At 42.2% G+C, this 24280-nt stretch overlaps 1 protein-coding gene across 5 annotated transcripts in view; it reads right to left on the bottom strand.

Annotated features, from left to right (window-relative positions):
* CBL (Cbl proto-oncogene) overlaps nucleotides 1-20164 on the bottom strand; it is an 87828-nt gene extending 67664 nt beyond the window's left edge. For 4 of the 5 annotated variants that reach the window (XM_045038409.1, XM_045038410.1, XM_045038411.1 and 1 more), the window contains exon 1: nucleotides 19622-20164. In XM_045038409.1, coding sequence (XP_044894344.1) covers nucleotides 19622-19816 — 195 coding nt within the window. In that variant the 5' untranslated portion in view covers nucleotides 19817-20164. The remainder of the gene's footprint in view (nucleotides 1-19621) is intronic. The other variant, XM_045038414.1, reaches the window with a different exon arrangement.
* Between the last annotated feature and the right edge of the window lie 4116 nt (nucleotides 20165-24280).

The following is a 24280-nucleotide window of genomic DNA, read 5'->3' as shown; positions in this document are numbered from 1 at the left end:
TACGCCCACAGTAGAAATTCTTTCAAAATCTTTCAGTCCTCTCAAATCCTTCCACTGCTTTATTAACTAAGTTTATGTCACATTCTAAATCCTTTGCTACCATTTCAAGTCTTCACAGCATCTTCCCCAGGAGATTCTATCTCAAGAAACCAGTTTCTTCGCTCCTCTCTAAGATGTAACTCCTCATCTGTTCAAGTTTGATCCTGAGATTACAGCCATGCAGTCCCATCTTTGGGGTCTGCTTCTGCAACTAGTTCTCCTTTCATTTCTATCACACCTGCAGCTACTTCCTGCCCTGAGGTCCTGAACCCCTCAAAGTCTACATGAGGGTTACAATCAACTTCTTCCAGACTCCTGTTAATGTTGATATTTTGACTTCTTCCCATGAATCAAGAATGTTCTCAATGTCATCTAGAATGGTAAATCCTTTCCAGGGGTTTTCAATGGACTTTGCTCAGATCCAAAGAGGAATCACTATCTGGGGCAGCTATAGACTTATGAAATGTATTTCTTGAGTAGTAAAACTTGAAAATCAGTGTTACTTAAATGCGGTGTTAGCAGGCATGAAAACAACATTAACCTTATACATCTCCATCAGACCTCCTGGGTGACCAGGTGCAATGTCAATGAACCGTAATATTGTGAAATAATTTTTTTTAGTATTTTACTTTTGAGAGAGAAAAACCAAGTGGGGAAGGGGCAGAGAGAGAGGGAGACACGGAACCTGAAGCAGGCTCCAGGTTCTGAGCTGTTAGCCCAGAGCCCGATGTGGGGCTTGAACTCATGAACTGTGAGATCGTGATCTGAGCCAAAGTCGGATGCTTAACTGAGCCACCCAGGTGCCCCTGAAATTTTTTTTTTTTTTTTTTTTTTTTTTTTTTTACTCTGAGCAGTAGGTCTCAACAGTAGGCTTAAAATATTCAGTAAACCATGTTGTAAACAGTTGTGCTATCATCAAGGCTTTGTTGTTCCATTCACAGAGCACAAGCAGAGTAGATTTAGCATTAATTCTTAAGGGCCCTAGGATTTTGGAGTAGTAAATGAGCAGTGGCTTCAACTTAGTCACCAGCTGCATTAGCCCTTCAACAAGACAGTCGGCCTGCCCTGTGAAGATTTGAAGCCAGGCACTGATTTCTCTCTTCTGATGAAAGTCCTAGACGGTATCTTCATCTGATAGAAGGCTGTTTCATCTACACTGAAAACTTGTTTAATGCAGCCACATTCACTATCTAAGCTAGATCTTCTGGATGGCCCGCTGCAGCTTCTTTCTACACCAGCACTTGCTGCCTCAACTTGCATTTATTTCTGTGTTATGGAGACAGCGTCTTCCCTTAAACCTCAAGAGCCAGCCTCTGCCAGCTTCAAACTTCTCTTCTGCAGCTTCCCCCACCCTCTTATTGGCTGAAGGGAATGTTGGGGCTGGTTTGGTCTTCTATCCAGACCACTCAAAGTTTCTCCACATCTGCAGTAAGACTGTTTTGCTTTTATCATTTGTGTGTTCACTGGAGTAGGTAGCACTTTTAATTTCCTTCAATAACTTTTCCTTTGCACTCAACTTGGCTAACTGGTGCAAGAGGCACAGATTTCAGCCTGTCTCAGCTTTAGATATGACTTCCTCGCTAAGCTTAATCATTTCTAGTTTTCGATTTAAAGTGAGAGACCTGCCACTCTTCCTTTTACCCCAACACTTAAGAGGCCATTACAGGGTCATTAAATGACCTAATTTCAATATTGTTGTATCTCAGGAAATAGGCCATATGAGAGGGAGAGAGAGGAGGAATCTGGTCAATGGAGTAGTCAGAACACATACCACATTTATCAATTAAGTTCACCATTTTAGGAGCGCCTGGCTGGCTCAGCACAACACACAACTCTTGATTTTAGGGTCATGAGTTCAAGCCCCACATTGGGCATAGAGCTTATTTAAAAAAAAAAAAAAAAAAAAGTTTACCATTTCACATGGGTGTGGTTCGTGGTGCCCCAAAACTAGAATAGGAATATCAAAGATCACTGATCACCATAACAAACGTAAATAAGAAAAGTCTGAAATATTGGGGGAATTTACCATATGATAGAGACACAAAGTGAGCAAATGCTGTTGGAATAATGGAGTAAAGGGTTGCCACAAACCCAATTTGTAAAAAAAAAAAAAAAAAAATGCAGTATCTGCAAAGCACAATAAAACAAGGCACACCTGTAATTGCTACTGTGACATTTCCTTTCTCCTCTCTTTCTGGGACTTCAATTACTTATACATAAAGACATTTTCATCATATTCCATTTGTCATACACTCTTCGGTCTTCTCCATCCTTCTGCCTCTCAGTGCTTTAGTCTGAATTTTTTTTATCTTTCACTTTCCTAATTGTCTCTTCACTTGTATCTATGCTATTAAACCCATTCACTGAGTTCCTAATCATCAGTTCTTGTGTTTTTCGGTTTCAGAATTTCTAATTCATTATTTCAAATCTCAACGGTACCAATTGTATCTTTAATTATTCTAACACATCAACCACAGATTTATTAAGTTCATGACTGATAACTCAAATATCTCTGCTTGTCCTATGGGTATATTTCTATTGTCAATTTTTCCTTTTGGTTTCCAGTTGCATTTTGTCTTTTCATACGTCTATTTTTTACTGAATGTTGGACTCTGTATACAAAAGATGATAGAGGGGCACATGGGTGACTCAGTCAGTTAAGTGTCCAACTCCTGATTTCAATTTCAACTCAGGTCACGATCCCACGGTTTGTGAGATCAAGCCCCGCATTGGGCTCTGCGCTGACAGTACAGAACCTGCTTGGGATTCTCTCTTTCCCACACTCTGCCCCTCCCCCTCTCGTGTGCACACTAGCTCACTCTCTCTCTCTCTCAATGAATAAACATTTTTTAAAAATTATAGAGGGGCGCCTGGGTGGCTCAGTCGGTTGGGCATCCAACTTCAGCTCAGGTCATGAACTCAGAGTTCATGGGTTCGAGCCCCGCATCGGGCTTTGTGCTGACAGCGTGGAGCCTGCTTTGAATTCTGTGTCTCCCTCTCTCTCTGCCCTTCCCCCACTCGCACTCTGTCTCTGTTTTCTCAGAAATAAACATCAAAAAAATTATAAAAAAGAATTATAGAGACAACCTGAGGCCATGGATGATGTTATTCAGAAAGGGTTTACTTTTGCTTCTGGCAGACAAACAGGCTGGGGACATTAGGAATCCCAGACCACCTTCATGTAATCCAGAATTGAACAGACTGAAAAACTGGACTTTAGTCCCTATAAAGACTAGTCTACTTCCGTTTCACCCTTACTCCTACAATTTAGGCCCTGAGGGACCCAACCCCAAAACCCAGAGTTTCCCAAGGCTCTCTACCTTGGCAGGCTCTAATTCCAATTTTTTTTCCTCGACATCCGTATCTTGAAAAGTCTGCTCAGCCTTTCAACGGTCACTTCCAGAATCAGCCATGACCTCATGGGCAAGGTAGCCTCAACATCAGGCAAACTTCTCAGAGCTTTCCTTATCTTCCAGAACCTGGCCTCATAAATCCTTACTGCCTTCACAGCTCTTGAGGGTCTTCTGGTTTTTCTAATTATCAGCAATATTTGGTTTGAAACTTACCTAACATTGTGCACCAGTCGGAGGAGGGAAGTGTAACATCTTGCTTTTTATTTCACACTTAAAAACACCGATTTCTTCCTTGAGTCAACAAAAGCTCATTATAAACCTTTTTGTGATGTTTAAATGATTCCATTCTATGGATATACCATAACGTATCTCAAACATCACCCCCCCCCCATTTGTTTTAACATTTACATTGTTTTCAAGTCTTTACTGCTCCAAGTATCACTGTGATGGACATCACTGGGCATGGTACTCTTCTGTACATTAGATTATTTCCTCAGGATAGACGCCCCAGAAGTGGAAACATGAGGTCCATCTAGAATAACTGTAAAATTCCCATTTAATAACTAATCATCAATGACTCTTCAAACGATGAGTGAGTCGATACATTTTTAAAGCCAGGTAGGTGTTCTATTTTCTGTACACCATTTCCTGAACTCTTGAAAAATAGTCCCATATAACCCTACCAAATAAACACAAGCTGCATCAATATAAATATCTGATGTATGAATATTTTAACAGTGTTTTAGGAAGCTGCTCATCCTATCAAAGGTTTAAGCCAAAAGGGAACAACATAGCCAAGAAAAAAAAAAAAAAACTCTACCTCAGAAGACAACTATATGCTAACAGCAAGAACTCATATTAATAAAACAGTCTCCAATTTACAAGTGTTACATTCCAAAACCTCATTTGTAAGTTAGTTGTTTATAATTCAGAATATATTTTTACAGTGTATTTAGAATAAAAACAACTAAAATGAGAGCTTCCTTAGGTTAGTCCATGGAGGGAGGTAGGAGAGTCTGACAATAAGACTGAGAGATCAAGACCCAACAAAGACTACAAGAGCTCTATAACTAAAGGGTTTTATTTTCAGAGAAAATTGGACATGATTTATATGTAGAAAGAATCAGAAGAGAAAAAGATAAACGAAAAGCTAAGGTTTCTGGCAAACAACAGGGAATGAGATCTACCACACAGCTAGAAACACTAAACACCATTAAAAGAAAGGATACCCCCTTCCTCTAAAACAGAAGAAAGGCAGGGAGGGCAGGTTCAGAGATAAACTCAGAGATAGGAAGGCAGTAAGCTGAAGGCTGTTCCTGATGGTTTTGCCTTTTCTCCGTGCACGTATTCAATAAATATATGCCAAGCACTGGGATAAAGAAGTGAAAAGACAACATGCCTGAATCAGAGAGCAATCAGAAGTAAAAAAATACAAAGTTCTAAGACCTGAAACCATAAAACTCCCAGAAGAAAATACAGGTGGCAAGCTCCTGGACATGGGTCTTGATGAGGATTTTTTGGATCAAACTCCAAAAGCAAGGGCAAAAAAGCAAAAATAAATGGTACAACATCAAACTAAAAAGTTCCTGCACAGCAAAGGAAGCCATCAACAAAATGAAAAGGCAACCCATGGAATGGGAGATGATATTTGCAAATCATGTATCTGGTAAGGGGTTAACATGCAAAACACATAAAGAACATCTATAACTCAACAAAAAAACTTTTTTAAAACTCTTGATTTTCACGTGGGCAAAAGTCTCAATAGACATTTTTCCCCAGAAGACATACAGATGACCAACAGGCACATGATCAACATCACTAATCATCAGGGAAATGCAAATCAAACCCACAATGAGATACCACCATATTCCTGTCAGAGTGTCTAGTATCAAAAAGAAGTGTTGACAAGGATGTAGAGAAAAGGGAACCCTCATGCACTCTTGGTGGGAATGTCAATTGGCGCGGTCATATGGAAAATAGTATGGAGGTTCCTTAAAAAATTAAAAATATGGGGCGCCTGGGTGGCTCAGTCGGTTAAGCATCCGACTTCGGCTCAGGTCGTGATCTCACAGTCCGTGAGTTCAAGGCCCGCATTGGGCTCTGTGCTGACAGCTCAGAGCCTGAAGCCTGCTTCCGATTCCGTGTCTCCCTGTCTCTCTGCCCCTCCCCCGTTCATGCTCTGTCTCTCTCTGTCTCAAAAATAAATAAACATTAAAAAAAATTTTTTTTTTTTAATTAAAAATAGAGGTGTGCTTAGGTGGCTCAGTCAGCTGAGCATCTGACTCTTGGTTTTGGCTCAGGTCATGACCTCAGGGTTCATGAGTTCGAGTCCCGCATCAGGCTTCATGCTGACAGTGCAGAGCCTGCTTGAGATTTCCTCTCTCCCTCTCTCTCTGCCCTTCCCTGCTCGCTCACTCTCTAACTTAAAAAAAAATTGTTTTAATTAAAAATAGAACTACCATAGAATCCAATAATTCCACTTCCAGATATTTATCTGAAGACAACAAAAAACTAATTTGAAAAGATACACATACCCCTATGCTCACTGCAGCATGATTTACGAGAGCCGACATACGAAAACAATCTAAGTGTCCGCTGATGGATAAATGGATAAAGACGACACGGTAAGGGGTGCCTGGGTGGCTCAGTCAGTTAAGTGTCTGACTTGTGATTTAAACTCAGGTCATGATCTCATGGGTCGTGGGACTGAGCCCAGCATCAGGCTCTGCACTGCCAACCGGGAATCTCTCTCTCTTCCTCTCTCTGCCCCTCCTCTGCTCGCACTCTTTCCCTCTCAAAATAACTAAACAAACGTGTTTAAAAAATAAAATAAAAAGTGTAATCCTGAACTAAGAACTTGAAAAGATGTGGTATATATGCACAAGAGACTACTGCTCAGCCATAAAAAGAAATAAAATCTCACCGTCTTTGACAACATGGATGGACCCTGAGGGTATTCTGCTGTGAAATAAGGCAGAGAAAGACAAATACCGTATGATTTCACTTACATGTAGAATCTAAAAAATAAAACAAGCAAATAAAACTCATAGATACAGAGAAAAAAATTCATGGTTGCCAGAGGGGAGGGGGGATTGGGAGGTCAGCAAAATGAGCGAAGGGAGTCAAAAAGTATAAACTTCAGTCACGGGAATGTAATATACAGCTTGGGGACGACAGTCAATAATACTGTACTGCATACTTGAGAGTTGCTAAGAGAGTAAATCGCACAAGTTCTCATTGTAAGAAAAGAATTTTTGTGAGGACAGGTTTGTAATTCCGTATGGTGACAGATGGTAACTATACTTATTGTGGTGATCGTTCGGTAATGTATGCAAATACAGAATCATGTTATACACCTGAAACTAACAGAATGTTCCATGTCAATTATACTTCAATATAAAGAAAAATATCACACTCAATGCAAAGAATTAGAGTAACATAGTAAGAATATGCTGAACAACTCCTCTAGGCCAGTGAACAGGGAAAGCTTCTCTGAGATGAATCTGGACTAAAAGCGGAAATTACACAAAGGAGCTAGCCAGGTAGTATCAGCAGAAGAGGAGCCCAGAGGACGGGTCATCTTTAAGTCCAAAAGTGAAACAGGTCTAGATTTGTTTGAAGAATAAAAACATCAGTGAGACTAAAATGGAGACAGCAAAGTAGACAGAGCAAGAGAGAGATGTGGAAGAGGTAGGGCATTAATAAGGAGACATTACAATAAAGCCTAAAATACAGGCTTTTTAAATTTTCAATGAAATTTTTAAAAAATTAAAAATGTTTAAGCTTTCGATTAAAATTAAAAAATTATCTGCAAAAACAGAGATAATACCTACTCACAATAAACACTTATGAAAGGCCTGTATAACTTCCAATAAAGTAGGCACTCAATATGTTAGTTCCCCTCCCCATTTCCATACAACTTGACCAGGCTTATCTTCAGGGTAGGCAGGAATTCCGTACCGAAGATGAGTGATAGATAACACACCACCCTTTGATGACTCCCCGAAACTGGTACCATTTTTTCTACTATCTTGGTTCACGCCACTCCAACTTCCTAATCCTGCATGCTCTCTAACTGATGACCAAAGGATAGAGAAAAGGCAGCAGGCCACCCAAGAACAGCGTAACCTACGATCTGTGAAAGCTACAGTAACCACTCCTTCAAAGGCACAAATCCAGCAGAGCTCCCAATAAGAGTTTCCATTTATATCCAGGGCGATACACACCAACCCACATGTTCTCCCTATTTAAAGATAAGGGCACTGGGGTCCCTAGTTAGCTCTGTCGGTTAAGCGTCCAACTCTTGACCGGCTCAGGTCATGATCTCAGTTTCATGAGTTCGAGCCCTACATCGGGCTCCGCACTGACAGTGCACAGCCTGCTTGGGATTCTCTGTCTCCCTCTCTCTCTGCCTCTCCCCCACTCACACTGTCTCTCTCAAAATAAATAAATAAATGTAAAAAAAAAAAAAAAAGAAAAACAAGAAAAGTAAATGCATTAACTTCACAGAATTTAGGTTAAAATGCAATATTTGCCTAATACCTCTGGAAAAAAGACATGCTTCCTTCTAACAAAATGAAAATAAAATTGCTTAGTCTTACATACGATGTCCAACCTATAATATGCAATCTATAAATGTTTATGACAATTAATTGAAAAATATATCTCTTCTCATAACATACCAGATTTAAAATATCAAGGGTTAAAAAATGTCTCCAAAACATTTGATTTGCTTGCATTCTCAAGCTGGTACCATGTACCTTCCACAAGTATCATTTGTCCCTCCTTCAAATGTGACCTTGTAAAGATCATTTGTAGATTAAATGTCTGCTTTTCTCAAGATCTTTTTGAGATGAATCCTCCAATGACCAGGGAAATCAGCATTCCACCACTAGCTCTTGAGTTTTTAACACTAATGCAGACATAAAGAAAACATAGAGACCTACTCTTTTGATGTTAAAATCTTCTAGAAAGAGAAACACCCTAAATATGTATAATCCCTAGGGAAAAAGTTCAAAAAAGGCTTTGTGAATAATTCAAGTCAATAGTCAGCAAACTTCAAAAGCTAACAACCTGCCTTAACTACTTAGTGAACTTTAAATTAGCAGTCATAGTTAAAGCATAAGTGGACACTCTGAGCTTAAAAAACATTCCCCCCCAAATTTCTAAAAAGATAAAATATTTTCCTGCTTAGTGTGTCCTCCATTTGGCCAACTTTATTTTGCCTTCCAAGTCTTGCAATAGCAAAAATGGCTTCCTTTTGTTTACTTCTGCCTGTACATTTACAGCGTCACTCAAATAACGCCAAAAAGAAACGTGCTTAGCTCTGGGAAAGCAACAGCATCCTTGTACAGCTGCCATACAGCCCATTCATAATAGCTTTCTCATTGGCCTCGCTCCTCCCTTTGCTTCTGCCAAGGCTCAATGGTCAATAGAAAAAAATTTGGAAAGTGCTATGGTCACAATAAAGAGGAATAAAATTATGCTTGGAAATAGCTAAATTTATAAAAAGAGAAAAGGTACCAAGAACAGTGCCTAAACCTAATTCTACTCTGAACACAGACTCCTTTCTAACGCTAAGGAATGTGAATTTCTAATTAGGCAGAAAACTCTAAGCATATAGGACTATGAATGACTAAGTATTTTTATCTCTATGGACCTCAACTTATCCATGGAAGTTTTTTCAAACATTTTTATATGTTAAAACATGATAGGGGTGCCTGGGTGGCTCAGCTGGCTAAGCGTCCAACTTCGGCTCAGGTCATCTCACAGTTCGTGGGTTCCAGCCCCGCGTCGGGCTCTGTGCTGACAGCTCAGAGCCTAGAGCCTGCTTCAGATTCTGTGTCCCCTCTCTCTCTGCCCTTCCCCTGCTCGTGCTCTCAAAAATAAACATTAAAATATTTTAACGTGATTAAGCTTTATACTTTAAAAATGAGTATTCAGGGGCGCCTGGGTGGCTCAGTCGGTTGAGCGACTGACTTCGGCTCAGGTCATGATCTCATCGTCTGTGAGTTCGAGCCCTGCGTCGGGCTCTGTGCTGACAGCTCAGAGCCTGGGACCTGCTTCTGATTCTCTGTCTCCCTCTCTCTCTGCCCCTCCCCCACTCGTGCTCTGTCTCTGTCTCAGAAATAAACGTAAAAAAAAATTTTTTTTAATGAGTATTCAGTATGTTGAATTCAACATAAAACATGTAAAATCTGATTACAGTTTTAAAAGGCTCCATCTTGCTCAAGGGAGCAGTAGATATAGCAGGGAGGACACCAGGTCCGGAAACCTGGGTTCTAGTCTGATGAACAACATTAACTGGCTCTGTTGACATTAGGCAAGTTTATTCACCTCTCTGGATCTGAATTTCTGCTTCCATAAATGAGAGTGATCAATTAATTTCTAAAGCCTTGTTAAGTGTTTCTTAACATTTTCTTAAAGCTTCAAGTTTTAGAAACTCATCAACACAGAAACTTGAAGAGATTTGTTTTACAAGTATAAATGTACAGTGAAGCTTTTAAATATTTTTTAAAGAGAAATCAGAAAGCTATATTTTTTTTTTTAAGAAACATATCATCACTAGATAACGGCCCCAAGAAAAAAGGCTTTTACTTCTAATTACTATTCTCCATTATTGATTTATCAAAACTCCATTCAGGGATCTGAACTGTAATTACTACCTAACACTTCTCAAATACCACCCAACACTATTTATTAAAGACACTATGCCACTTATAACTAATTACCAATCTCATTACTTTCATTTATCACATTAACTGCACACACAAAAAAAAATACATCCAACACAATGTACGATATTAAAGAAACTACATGTGCTGATAGTTTAAACATGCAGTTTTTATACACATATCCTGTTTTTAAAAGGAAAAAAAATCTCTATCCAGACTTACTGGTGCAACTTCAAACCAAATACTCAGCATGAGCTAGAAATTAGACGATTTTAGCATCACTTTTGGATGTCGGGCCCAATTGAGATGTAACTGTGGCTCAGGATATCGCAGAGGCACCAATTTGCTCTAAAGCCCTCCCCATTCCCAGTCCCCTTTCTCGTGTCCTCAGGGACTAAGTCATGGTTTGCCTAATGATTCCCACAGAGGCTTCCCAGAGCCTTTGTACGACTCCAGTTATATCACCAGAGTCTGAGTACACGGATTCATCTTTAACTCCCCAGCACCAGGCATATAGCTTGAGTTCAGGAAAAGTGTGATTGCGATCAGATCCACCATAATTTTCACCTAAGGTAACAAGGAATCATATATATTTTTTAATGTTTATTTTGAGAGAGAAAGAGAGAGGGCAAGCAGGGGAGGGGCAGAGAGAGGGAGAAAGAGAACCCCAAGCAGGCTCCACGCTATCAGCGTCCCTGAACCATGAGATCATGACCTGAGTTGAAACCAAGAGTCAGACGCTTACCCAACTGAGCCACCCAGGTGCCCCAGGAATCATTTAAATCAACAAACTAGACAAAGATTGTGGTCGGAGGCAAACTTTTTGGAGGGCAATGTGCTCACATATATATTTTTAAAACTTTGACGTGCGAGTCCATTGACGCGGCACATTTCATTTCTGGGAGTTTATTCTAAAGAAATATTCAGAAACCACAAAATGGATAGTCACTACAGCACAGTTTCTAATACTTAAAATCAGAAATAACCTAGAAGATTATCAATACTGTGCCTGGGTGGCACAGTCAGTTAAGCATCTGACTCTTGATTTCAGCTCAAGTCATGATCTCACAGTCGTGAGACTGAGCCCCACACAGGGGCTCGATACTGAGCATGGAACCTGTTTAAGATTCTCTTTCCTCTCTCTCTGTGCCTCCCCTGCACGCTCTCTAAAGAAATAATAAAACAGGGGCACCTGGGTGGCGCAGTCGGTTAAGCGTCCGACTTCAGCCAGGTCACGATCTCGCGGTCCGGGAGTTCGAGCCCCGCGTCAGGCTCTGGGCGGATGGCTCGGAGCCTGGAGCCTGTTTCCGATTCTGTGTCTCCCTCTCTCTCTGCCCCTCCCCCGTTCATGCTCTGTCTCTCTCTGTCCCAAAAATAAATAAAAATGTTGAAAAAAAAATTTTAAAGAAATAATAAAACAAAAAGATTGTTAATATGAATTCAGTAAACATATTTAATTATGAAATCTTATACAATCCTTAAAATTCAGGAAGACCTATATGTGGTATTAACATGGAAAATCTCCACAATTTAGCAAATAAAAAAAAAAAATTCTAGAACCATTTTTGTTTAAAGTCCCACTTTTGAGGTACGTGGGTGGCTCAGTCAGTTAAGCAACCGACTCGGTTTTGGCTTAGGTCATGATCTCACAGTTCATGAGATCAAGACCTGAGTCGGGATCTGCACTGACAGCACGGAGCCTGCTTGGGATTCTCTCTCTTCCTCTCTCTGATCCCCTTCCTCTCTCTCTCTGTCTCAAAATAAATAAACTTAAAAAATATTCTTTTAATTAAAAAGAATCCCACTTTGGTTTAAAAATGTTTAATTCTAAGTATAAATTACTTTTGAAATTTAAGAACATAATAATTAAAATCTTCAACATAAACAAGATATCCTATTGCCATTTCTTCCAAAAAAAAAAAAAATCCAGCAAGCTTACCTAAAATAAAAGCAATTGTGGTATGGAGGTTTGGTACTTCAAGCACGGTCCCTTTGCCAACTGCATGGACATCACCTGAGAGCTGGTCAGGACTACAGAATCATGGGCCCCACCCCAGATCTATTCAGCCTCTACATTTTTAACAAGATCCCCAGATGGTCTGAATTCACGTTAAAGTATGAGAAGCACTTGTTTATAAGAATCACTTAACAGAGTCTAAATACCAGTTCAAGATCCACAGAAAAAAACAAAAGTATTAGATGGGTGGGTGACTTAGGTTATTTAATCTCTCTGAATCTCAGTTTCATTCTCCTAAAACACACTGTTTTGAGATTTTTGATGTATCAGATGTGAAACTGCAAACTGGTCTACAATATAAGGAATGATTAGAACTCAGCTATCAGTCTTAGGGAGTAAATGCTAAGAAGTCAGTAACTTGCTCAAGTTGATAAATCTTTCAAGGGCAAAAGGTGTCCATCCAACCTTCTCAGAGCCACTTAGGGAAAGGGTATTATAAGGACGGACTGTAAGCTATAGATGCCAGGTACCTCTGGAGAGGTAGTCACTTGAAGGTATGAGAGTAAAGGGAGACATTTTGTTCTGCATTAAACTGTTTTTCACAAAGAGTGTTACACCTATGCAAAGTAGGTCTAAGAAAGGAAGAGGCAGGAATTAGGATCCCATCCCATTCACTGAACTACCAATAAGCTGGTCTCACTTTAAGACTTCCTCATGGCTGATCCCAGAGCGAGAGGAAAGGCAGTGACCAGAGATGGTTCTGACAGGGTGCCCAGGAAGCAGAGTCTGCTAAGAAAGACTCATCATCCATCCCAAAAGCTGCAGACAGGAGACCCAGAGTCATCTGTGGATTTCTTCTGAAGGAATCGCGGGAGCATCTATGAGAGTAGCACCAAATCTTCCCAGGGCTTGAAATTTGCACCCTTTTCCCCTCCTCCTTTTGGAAGCCGCTGCAGGAAGGAACATTGTGGGGACAGAGCTGAGGCTGGCTTCCAGTGCTCCTGGTTGACTACTCCCACCTATTTCCTCCCAGCACAAAATGTGCTAATCATGAAAACATTTCACAATGACTTGCTTGTCATAATCCCCCTACTTTCAACAAACCTAACGTAGATCAGAATTAACAGCTTCATTAAAAAATGTGATTGAAGCTTAGGCTTAGCTTCCAAACTAATACTTAATTTTTCTTTTAATGATCTAGGTTAATCATTAGGGAAATGGGGTTTTTTTCATGTCATAAACGTTATTATGTTATGTTTGAATATAACACAAACTCCAATGAAAGAGGAATAGATCAATTTGCCCATGGTTGCCATGCCCATATCAGGTTTAGTGTATGTATACTAAAAACATACCAACAACATACTAAAAACAGGTTTACTACCGAAAATCAAATAATCCAGTGAAGAACTGGGCGGAAGACACGAACACTTTTCCAAAGACATCCAGATGGCAAACAGAACACATGAAAAGATACTCAACATGCCATCAGGGAAATACAAACCAAAACCAAAATGAGATACCACCTCATACCGGTCAGAATGGCAAAAATTAACAACTCAGGAAACAACAGCTGTTGTGGAGCAAAGGGAACCCTACTGCACTATTGGTGGGGATGCAAACTGGTGCGGCCACTCTGGAAAACAGTGCGGAGGTTCCTCAAAAAATTAAAAATAGAACTATCTTCGACCCAGCAATCGTACTACTAGGAATTTAGCCAAAGGATACAACAATGCTGATTCGAAGGGGCACATGTACCCCAATGTTTATAGCAGAGCTATCAACAATAGCCAAATTATGGAAAGAGCCCAAATGTCCATCAACTGATGAACAGATTAAGAAGATGTGGTACATAATATAAACACAATGGAATACTACCCAACAGTGAAAAAGAATGAAATCTTGCCATGAGCAACAACACAGATGGAACTAGAGGGTATTAGGCTAAGCGAAATAAGTTAGAGAAAGACAAATTATCACATGATTTCACTCACATGTGGAATCGGAGAAACTGAACAGATGATCAGAAAGGAAGGGAAGGAAAAATAAGATAAAAACAGAGAGGGAGGCATACCATAAGAGACTCTTAAATGCAGAGAACAAACTGAGGGTTGATGGGGGCGGGGTCAATGGGTGATGGGCATGAAGGAGGGCACTTTTCAGGATGAGCACTGGTCGTTATATGTAACTGGTACATCACTGGGTTCTACTCCTGAAGCCAAGTCTACACTGTATGTTTGGAAAAAAAAAAAAAAACAAAAACAAAAAAAAAAACAAGGTTTACTATAGCAAGAATTACCAAAAACTTTAGCCAAAGCTACAAAATGAACAGGACAAATTCTCTTCTCCCCTGGCCCACCCCCACTTTTATTCTATATACCTTTCAAAATTTCTACCATGAATCACATGAAATGCTCAAGTGAGCTCATTTCATAAGAAATTATGAAGAATTTTACATCTTTTTGGGGAGTTAACAGCATAAAAACAACACAATCATGTTTTACAATGACTGTATATTACCTTTACAATCGAAAAAGGTAAAACTACTTTAAGTAAATGATACTTTAATTCAGCACTCAAGAAGATTCCTAGGGCTCCTGGGTAGCTCATTCAGTTAAGCTTCCAACTCTTGATCTCAGCTCAGGTCACGATCTCACACTTTGTGACATGGAGCCCCGAGTCTGGCTCCTCACTGACACCACAGAGCCTGCTTGGGATTCTCTCTCTCCCTCTGCCCTTCCCCACTTCTGCTTTCTCTCTCTCAAAATAAACAGACATTAAAAAAAGGGGGGGGGGATTCCCTACCTGATTCCCCCCTAATTAATCATACAAAAAATGAGGAGGGACTATGTTTTGATCTCATTTTATTTTGTTAAATGTTTGCACTTCATTCAGCAAGTACCACATGTTAGGCCCAGGAACTGATACTAAGACAGAGCCTGGGTCCTGAAGAGCTCTAGCGAAGGGAGAAACGGATGAAAAAGTGATAAATACTACCGCAGAGAACACAAATTAAGTAGAAGAGGAAAATGAAGTGTACAAGCCTCTGTGACCACCATGCAAAGTAACCAGTACACATTAATTTGAAGAAATGCAAACACTGAACTTGAAAGCAGATAACAGACATTTCACTGGATGGTATTAAATGCTACCTTATTATTCAAGAGAATGTCTACTTTGCTTGGGTGCGTTAATGAACGTGTGTGCGTGAGGACTATTGTAACCACACAGGTCACTTGCTGAATGGTTTCTGTTACTGACGCTTTGTGGTACACCTGAGAAGGTACTGTATGGAGGAAATAGCCAAGCCTAAGGAGGTGGGTTATCCTGGATTCCAAGTCAGGCTCCACCATTAACTAAATTAAATTACGTAACATCTCTGAGCCCAAGTGTCTCCATCTATAAAAGAGATGATACCGCCAAAGGGCTACTGCAAGAAATAAGTTTAATGTAATTAAAATTTATTCCCACCCCCACACGTTTTCTTTTCAGTTATTCCTTCAGAACACACAAAGCAATTTAAATATTTACAAAGCTCTTACTATTGTATAAGTCCTCATGACCGGACACTGCAGGAGATAAGCAGATTATAGTCGCTGTGCTGTCCTCACGGAATTTACAATCTCAAGAGGTTAAGATGAGTACAGAAGTAATATGTACAGAAAAAATAAGTTTAAACTTAAGAGATCTCCTATCACTGTTTACATACTTACGTAGTCACTCATCACTGTAATGTAATCTGGAGTGTAAGAATTTACACCTAGCTGTATGCCTGGGACTTAGTGTAAAAGGAAGGGAGGGAGGGAGGGAGGGAGGGAGGGAGGGAGGGAGGGAAGGAAGGAGGATGTAGTCCAATGAAATACACTGAATCATAAATTCTAATTAGTGCATCTTACTTCCCAAATACAGGAAGTTACTCAAGGTATTTTTTGGGGGGTGGTGGGACAAACAGAAGAAGGCAGGTGGCAGAAGGATCACCTTTTGAAAATACTTTTTTTTTTTTTATTTTTTTTTTCTTTTTCAACGTTTTGTTTTTTTGTTTTTTGGTTTTTTTTTTGGGACAGAGAGAGACAGAGCATGAACGGGGGAGGGGCAGAGAGAGAGGGAGACACAGAATCGGAAACAGGCTCCAGGCTCTGAGCCATCAGCCCAGAGCCTGACGCGGGGCTCGAACTCACGGACCGCGAGATCGTGACCTGGCTGAAGTCGGACGCTTAACCGACTGCGCCACCCAGGCGCCCCTTGAAAATACTTTTTTAAAACTCATGCCTTAAAGGGAAGCTTTTTCCCTTAAAATCATAAGGGAACTACAAATTCTCTTACAAATTATATCTCATTAAAAAAAATCAACACCTTAATGTTTTAATGATATAAGCTAATTTGAAATAAAAACATAACATAGACCTAAAATAAAGCCAGTATGTTGCTCTGCTTCAGGGGCAGGCAAACTACAACCTCCAGCCCTTTCTTTTTGTCCACCTGCAAGCTAGGAATGGCTTTTACTTTTTTAAAGAGTTGTGAAACAGTAACAAAGAATACAAGACTAAGTATGTGTCCAGCAAAGCCTAAAATATTTACTGTCCCTTGACAAAAACAGATTGCCAACTCCTGCTCTACTTCATAATGGAATTTTGAGTCTCACTAGATACCTTACTACTTCTAAGTTTACATTTAAGGCAATTTATAGGATTTTTCTCTCCACTCCCCTGCCCAATCCTCTCTTCCCAGCCACTTTCTTCACACACAAGTATTTACACAAGTATTTATTACAATATACTCAGCTGGCAAAATAGAGGTTGACCATGTTTTTTGTTTAATAACAAGTGTCCCAGCACAAGGATTTTTCCGACAATGAGTTTAAGTTCCACAATGGATTAGTAAATTGGGCCTATGTTGACCAGAACCCATGACTTAAAATGCCAACTTCTCCATCTGCACACATTCAATACTGGGGGAGGGGAAGAGACTAACAGTTCCCAGCACGAAGTCAAGACACTGATCATTGATAGGCTAGAATAATATTCACCTAGCTTCAACAACAAGGATAGAACCGGTATGAGAGACTCAGAACCAAATTCAATAAATGTGTCAGGCAATTGTGGATTTGACAGTAAGTTCTTTACCACTTACATCATACCACATGAAGAAGGGTTAGTGACATTTATTTAAGACTCTAACAAATAAAAACGTGGAAAAAAATATGCAAGCATAAAAGAAACAGTTCAAGCCAATACTTATGAAAGTACTCAGGAGATCTGGAGAGCATTATGAACCTATCAGCCTAATACACCAGAAACAAGACTAGTAATTTGTGATACGGGGCACAGACATTACTAAAAATCACCTTCTAAGACAAGCAACACAACAATAAAACATCCCTCTCTCCCAACACTAGAAAGGAAAAGCTGGGCACCTACTTCCCTTGAAGCTATCAAAACCTGAAAAGCACTCAAAGTGAGTCCTATTCGCCCCATACAACTAAACATTCTGCAGAAAAAAATCACATCGCTATACACATACTTTAAAGAAATGAAGGAAAAAAACTTAAAAAGGATCTTATTTGAACTGCCTTATAGAGATTCAAAAGTTTGAGGAAAAGTTTATTATTTTTAAGGAAAGGTCTCTAATCCATACAAGTTTGGGTATATTGCATACACGTATCTTACACGAGAAACTAATTAAACATACAATTTTTTTTTTTTAATCCAGGAGAACCTTTTCAGTCCTCTGCTGTAAATCCCTAAAATGCAAACCTACAAACTTCAGATCTTGAATACATTTGGTATTTTTTTTAAAAAGGTGTCAATGAGGGCCACCTGGGTGGCTCAGTCGGTTGAGGGTCCAACTTCCGACTTCGGCTCAGGTCACGATCTCAAGATCTTGTGGTTTGAGTTCGTGCCCCGCATAGGGCTCTGTGCTGACAGCTCAGAGCCTGCAGCCTGCTTCAGATTCTGTCTCCCTTGCTCTCTGCCCCTCTCCCACTTGCATTCTGTCTCTCTCAAAAATAAGTAAACATTTAAGAAAAAAAAACTTTTTTAAAGGTGTCAATGAATTTAAAGTTTCCTTTACATGCCTGACTTTCTATTAACGGTTTTATTACAATTTGTAAATAATGAAATCAAAACTACACCACCAACATAATAAATATAAAAAAACTTGTATCATTAACTACAATACCAATTATTTAACATGAGAAACACCAGCCCTGAAAAAGTGGCTCTGAAACCACTTGTATGCACTTCAGGAGTGTTAATGCACGCACGGGGCTTATTAAGCATTTATACAGCACGTTTATATTTGCCAAGTGTTTCATAATCATTCTTATTAGCTGTTTTAGTCCAAAACAATCCATGAAGAACTTTACAGAAGAGGAACCTAGACCTAGAGAGGAACCAGAGAAAACCAATTTTCCTCTGGAGGAACTAACACCATTCTCTTACAATATGCCAGATACTTCCAGTTACTTTTCACTGACAATATGAAATTTTCCAAAAATAAGTTATTAATTAATGTCCATTAATGAACTAAGAAAACACTATATTGGGTGCTCTCAAAATGCTTAAACACTTTTAAGGACTCTGGACTACTATATTATAGACACTATAATGAGGTGAACTTCTCCCAAATGCCACACTTAATGGCTAAATATAAAAGCGATATTTTTCAAACTTGCTTTAAAAAAAGGTAAGCAAAGAAGCTCATTGAACAAGCTTAAAAGTCAGGTCCTGTAACAAGGAGTCAGGTCGGCCACGAAAAAAGTAGAACCCAAGCTAAAAGCAGCATGAGGAGGAAGTTCTGGAAGCAGTGAGAATCTGGAAGAAGTCAGAATCTGCTGCTTAGCACGCTCAGTTAATACATCTTTCAGAAGATAATGTTTCTAACCAGAACTTGTGGTTTAATCTCAGCACCAGCAATGGATCACATCCAATGTTTTGGAGAATAAAAATTTGCCCCAGCGCTAGAGGTGGAGGAAAGTTCCTTCCTTGGCCATTTAAACATCCTGATTTCTTTTACCTTGGTGTTAATATCTTAATGAGAAAAAACTACGGGCTCTCCCCGAGCGCAGTTTGCCTACGGAGTTGTCCTGACCCCAGGTCTCTCAACCAGAGCCCATAAACGTTAATTCCCGACTCAGAGCTCGGCTGCTCATCCAGCTAACAGCCCCAGCCGGTAAATTGCACGCTCTTCTTCGCCCTCCCCCTCCCTCCTACCTCCTGGGGCCAATTCCGTGACCCACATCCCCAGACCCTGCAGAGCCCCAAACTCTGCACCCCCCCATTATACTTCCGCCCTGGTGGCTTCCCAGTTAACCCTCACCCCAGCCCCCACCCCATCTTTGTCTCGCCACCCCCAAACACTACCTCAACGTTCCCCAACTCCCAACCGCAGCCCTTCCCCCACCGCCGACCCCCACCTTCCCGGTCTCTTCCTCACCCCCGCGTCCCCCACCCTTCGGCCGGGTCACCCCAGCTCCTCGTCTCCCCAGCCCCGCATGACCCGTCCCCTCCCCCAGCTTCCTCTGTCCCTTCCTTCCCCTCCCTCGGCCCCCTCCGCCCACGCCCACCCCTGCTCCCGCGGGTCCTGGGCAGGCCTTTCACCTTGTCCATGAGCTTCCAGCACTTCTCCACCATCTTCTTGTCCACGGTGCCGGGCGGGTGGGGGCTGAGGTGGTGGTGGTGGTGGTGGTGCGGCTGGAAGGCGTCCTTCATGAGCCCGATCAGGCCGCCCGAGCCCGAGCCCCCGGAGCTGCCGCCGCCCCCGGCCCCAGAGCTCTTTTTCACGTTGCCGGCCATGGCCCGGGGAGGGTTGGGGGCCCAGCCGCGTCCGCCGGCTCCGCTCCGCTGCGAGCGAGGGAAAGAAGGAGGGCGTGAAGGAGGGGCCTCTCCCGGCCGCCGCCGCCGCAGCCGCCGCCGGCTGTCCGGGCGGAGGGAGGGGCGGCCGCGGGGAGGAGGAGTGGGCGGTGACGGGAGCGAGGTTCGCGCGGGCGCGCCCCTTCCGAGAGCGCAAGCCCGGGGACGGGAGGAGCGCACGGCGCTCCGGGAAGCCGGCGGCCCGGTCCCGACTGGGTAGCGACCCTTCCTGCGCCACCCCCTCCCGAGCCACAGCTCCCGGAAAGCCGAGGCCAAGTTTCCGCGCCGCCTACCCCTCCCCTGCCCCCGGGGGCGGGCCCAGACAGAACCTTTGCGCCTGCGCCCTCTGCTGGAGAATCCGGGAAAGGAAGGGGCGGGGTCTGGGGTGGAGTCTGCGCGTTAGACAGAAGCCGAGCCCTCCATGTTCCTTGTGGGTTGTTAGGTTGGCTCCCTTTGAGGGGCGATTGGGGTATTTAAATTAGGACAGCTACCGTAGAAAGAAACTTAACGTCAAGTCTTCCGCCACATACCTGGTAAATAAGGAAATTGAGCTTAAAGTCATTTGCTTCTGAACATTGTGGGAGAAAAACGGAAGTTATTTCCCCACCCCTTTGGTGTTTTAAACTCATTAAGTCGGCACCGAGGGACAGGAATGCGAATGCTGCAGACTGTTCCAGCCTGATTACGAACACTCCAGAAAGGCTTAAGACACTTAGGCCGCAAGCTCTTCTTCCAGGCCCTTTGACCTTCTGAAAACAAAACATTTCCCCCTTTTTTGGCTTCTGAACACTAGTTCCTTTTCTGGGAATTGGGTATGTGCTTAAGATTCCCCGGGCTCAGCGCATTGCACCGCAGGTTAGCATCCCCAGCACCAGGCCTTGACCACAGAAAGACAGCTGCGAGCCCTAGCCCGAGGAGTACTCCTCTCATGAAACAAAAGCAGTTCCCAGTCATTTCCACTTCTCTAATCTAAAAGCTTCGTTGGAAAAACTATGAAAAAAGGGAACTTTCTTCCTGAAGAAGGAAGTGCCCTGACCTAATTTGTTAATTCTGAGCCTCTTTGGGAGCTTGCAGGCTCTAGTGTGTCCGTAAGTGCTCAGTTCCGTCTTAGATCCTCCCACCTGGGTCCTCCACAAAGCCCTTGACTGATTAAGGAATTGAGTTTATTGTGTGCCCCTGTAAGGTGGGGGAAATATCTCTGGACTCAAAGACCTATCTGTCAGACCTCCTTATCCTGCAATTCAGTGGCCTTTATCTAAGATTGATTAAGGAGTCAGCATTATCGTTTCCTATCAGTAGAATTAGAAAGAGAAGAAATCTCCCAAAGGAAAATCTAAGCACGGCTCTTAGATAATTGTCAAAACTTCCCATCTACCACCCTAGCTGCAGGCCCTCCCTTTCTCTCCCCTGATCTATTAAAACCTTTTCCTCCCTGGTTTCCCTGCCACCTCCAATCCTTTCTGCCACCAGACGTCTTCCTGAACTATAGTTCTGACAGCATCAGAAAAAAAACTTTAAGGGGCGCCTAGGTGGCTCAGTCGATTAAGTGTGTCTGACTTCAGCTCAGGTCATGATCTCACGGCCCGTGGGTTTGGGCTCCACGTCGGGCTCTGTGCTGACAGCTCAGAGCCTGGAGCCTGCTTCAGATTCCGTGTCTCCCTCTCTCTCTTTCTCTCAAAAATAAATATTTTTTTTTAATTTTTTTTTCAACGTTTATTTATTTTTCGGACAGAGAGAGACAGAGCATGAACGGGGGAGGGGCAGAGAGAGAGGGAGACACAGAATCGGAAACAGGCTCCAGGCTCTGAGCCATCAGCCCAGAGCCCGACGCGGGGCTCGAACTCACGGACCGCGAGATCGTGACCTGGCTGAAGTCGGACGCTCAACCGACTGCGCCACCCAGGTGCCCCTCTCAAAAATAAATATTAAAAATTTTTTTAGAAAAGAAAAGAAAGAAACTTTTAAACACTGCTTATGGTCTCCTGAATGAAGTTAACAGTCATGATCTAACTCCAAACTACCTTGCAGTTTTATATAATATCAATGCACATACTATGCTGGGTGACTGACCAAATCACAAAATACCACAATTCTTTTTTTTTTTTCCATCCACATTGCTCAGAGCATTCCCTCTGCCCAAAGTGTGCTACTGAAGTTCAATCCATTCTTCAGAATTCAGCTAGAAATAACCAGACATTCCAGCTAGAAATAACCCTTTCCTCCTCTAAATTTCCATAACCATTTATTCTTACAGCTACCATACATTAATTCATGCCATACTGTCTTGTTGACTTTGGTCTTCCACAGTACCTAACAGTGTAGGTACACAGGGTATTTCCCCCCTCCATCATCAAATTGTATTGTTTGTACAACTTGTATAGTTTGTACTGTTTCTGCTGAAGAAGACATATTTCTTTAAATATACAAATGACCTACCTCGCATATTTGAATAAAGCAGAGTGACAGTTCTCTCCTCTATATCCCTTAAACACTCCCGGATGGACAGAGTTCTGTCTGGTGATAGTTCCTATTTTCACTTCTAAACTGAAGTTAATGAGTGGGGCACCTGGGTGGCTCGGTCAGTTGAGCGACAACTTCAGCTCAGGTCATGATCCCACGGGTTGGTGACTTTGAACCCCCGCATGGGCGCTGTACTGGCAGCACCAGAGCCTGCTTGGGAGTCTCCCTCTTTCTCTGCCCCTCTCCCACTCGCACTCTCGGTCTCTCTCTCTCTCTCTCTCTCTCTCTCTCAGAAAATAAATGAATTTTAAAAAGAAATCAGGGGCATTTGGTTAAGCATCCGACTTCAGCTCAGATCGTGATCTCACGGTTCGCGGGCTCAAGCCCCCTGTCGGACTCTGTGCAGACAGCTCAGAGCCCGGAGCCTGCTTCAGATTCCGTGTCTCCCTCTCTCTCTGCCCCTCCCCCACTCACGCTCCATGTGTGTCTTTATCTCTCTCTCTCAAAAATAAATAAACATTAAAAAAAAATTTTAACGTTAATGAAAAAAGAAGGAAAGCTGGGCCTTTTTTTTGTTGTTGAATAATTTTTACTTGGCTTATTTTCAAAGTGTACTCAAGATGGGATTGGATTGCTGATCACAGTGTCATTCTTGGTTATTCTAGAGCTGGCTCAGTTTGTACCATCACATCATGTGACATGAGGCACTTTTATTACATTTCACCTTCACCCAGACCACATCCTCATTCTGCACCTGAATGTCGGTTGGTTGACTGAACATATTTGAAAAGTAAATGCTCTTCCAAGGCGTGATATGTCGTTTGTATTCTGTAAACTCTGTCCTCAAAATGTCATCCAATGCATCAGCATAACAGAGAAACTGATCATTCCGTGGCAAATGACCCCAACGAGGCTTCTAGATGAGGAGGACCAGTGCAAAAACCTCTACTGCATTCCAATGCAGGGGGAAACGGTTCTGGGGGAAGAATAAATGCAAACTGACAACAGGCAATTGAACAGAAGTGTGGAGGGGGACAGAGATAGAGAGAAATGGCTAAAAAAGTCTGCAGGTTCCTTAATCCACAAGGGGGAAATCCCTGACGTTTTTGCTGTTTTCATTCTAGCCAGTATGGTGCTCAGAGATCCAGGTGGCAGACAGATGACAAGGCTCCAGAATAGCAACAGGGCTGGAAGGAGGGTAGAGGCTGCCTCACAAGGGCAGGTCGCTCACCATACTCCTTCCCCTAAAGTCGTTTTTCCAGCCATTCATGACTCCAGCAAGATGCTAGAAAGTATCCCCAAGAGGGAGGCACCATCAATAATTTAAGTAGAAAAATTTAGGAGCCTGGCGGTGGGGTGGGGGGGGGGGGGGGGCGGGGCGTCAAGCAAGTCCACTAGAGGGAGCCCGGACAAACTCAATACCACAGAGAGCCCAGCAAAGTAGTTTCTGAGCACCTGTCTCTGAAAACCAGCCTCATAAGGGAATAGGGGAAGATCAATAAATTAAGTCTCCACAAGGGAAGATAGCCCTGTGAATGCCCAGTTGAAACCCAGGCCTTACAGGATTTACAGAATCAAAGATTTAAAGACCAGGAAACTGAAGCTGAGCAAAATTAGATGGCTTGCCAAGTTTACATAACTGGAGGGGGGACTAGAACCCACGGCTCTTGTCTCTAACCAGTATCCTTTCTTCTACATTTGTAGCCTCTATGTCAGCAGCCTGGAGTCCGTGGGTCTATCTTTCTTCTGTGTCTCCTTTCTCCGATGTGAGAAACTCTCTCAACTCCCTTCTCCTGCATTTCTTTCCCTTGTACGCTACAGAATGCCTTCCCCAAGCCTAATAATGTCATTTGCTGATCAGCCCTAGGGATGTAAATTGCCCGAAATGGCTACTATGAGCTCTTTTCCGCTGTATCAGCATAACAGCACCATATCAGATGTGTAAAT

The sequence above is a fragment of the Felis catus genome, chromosome D1 (genome assembly GCF_018350175.1).
Source record: "Felis catus isolate Fca126 chromosome D1, F.catus_Fca126_mat1.0, whole genome shotgun sequence".
Classification (NCBI taxonomy): domain Eukaryota; kingdom Metazoa; phylum Chordata; class Mammalia; order Carnivora; family Felidae; genus Felis; species Felis catus.
This window is presented reverse-complemented; position numbering and strand designations above follow the sequence as displayed.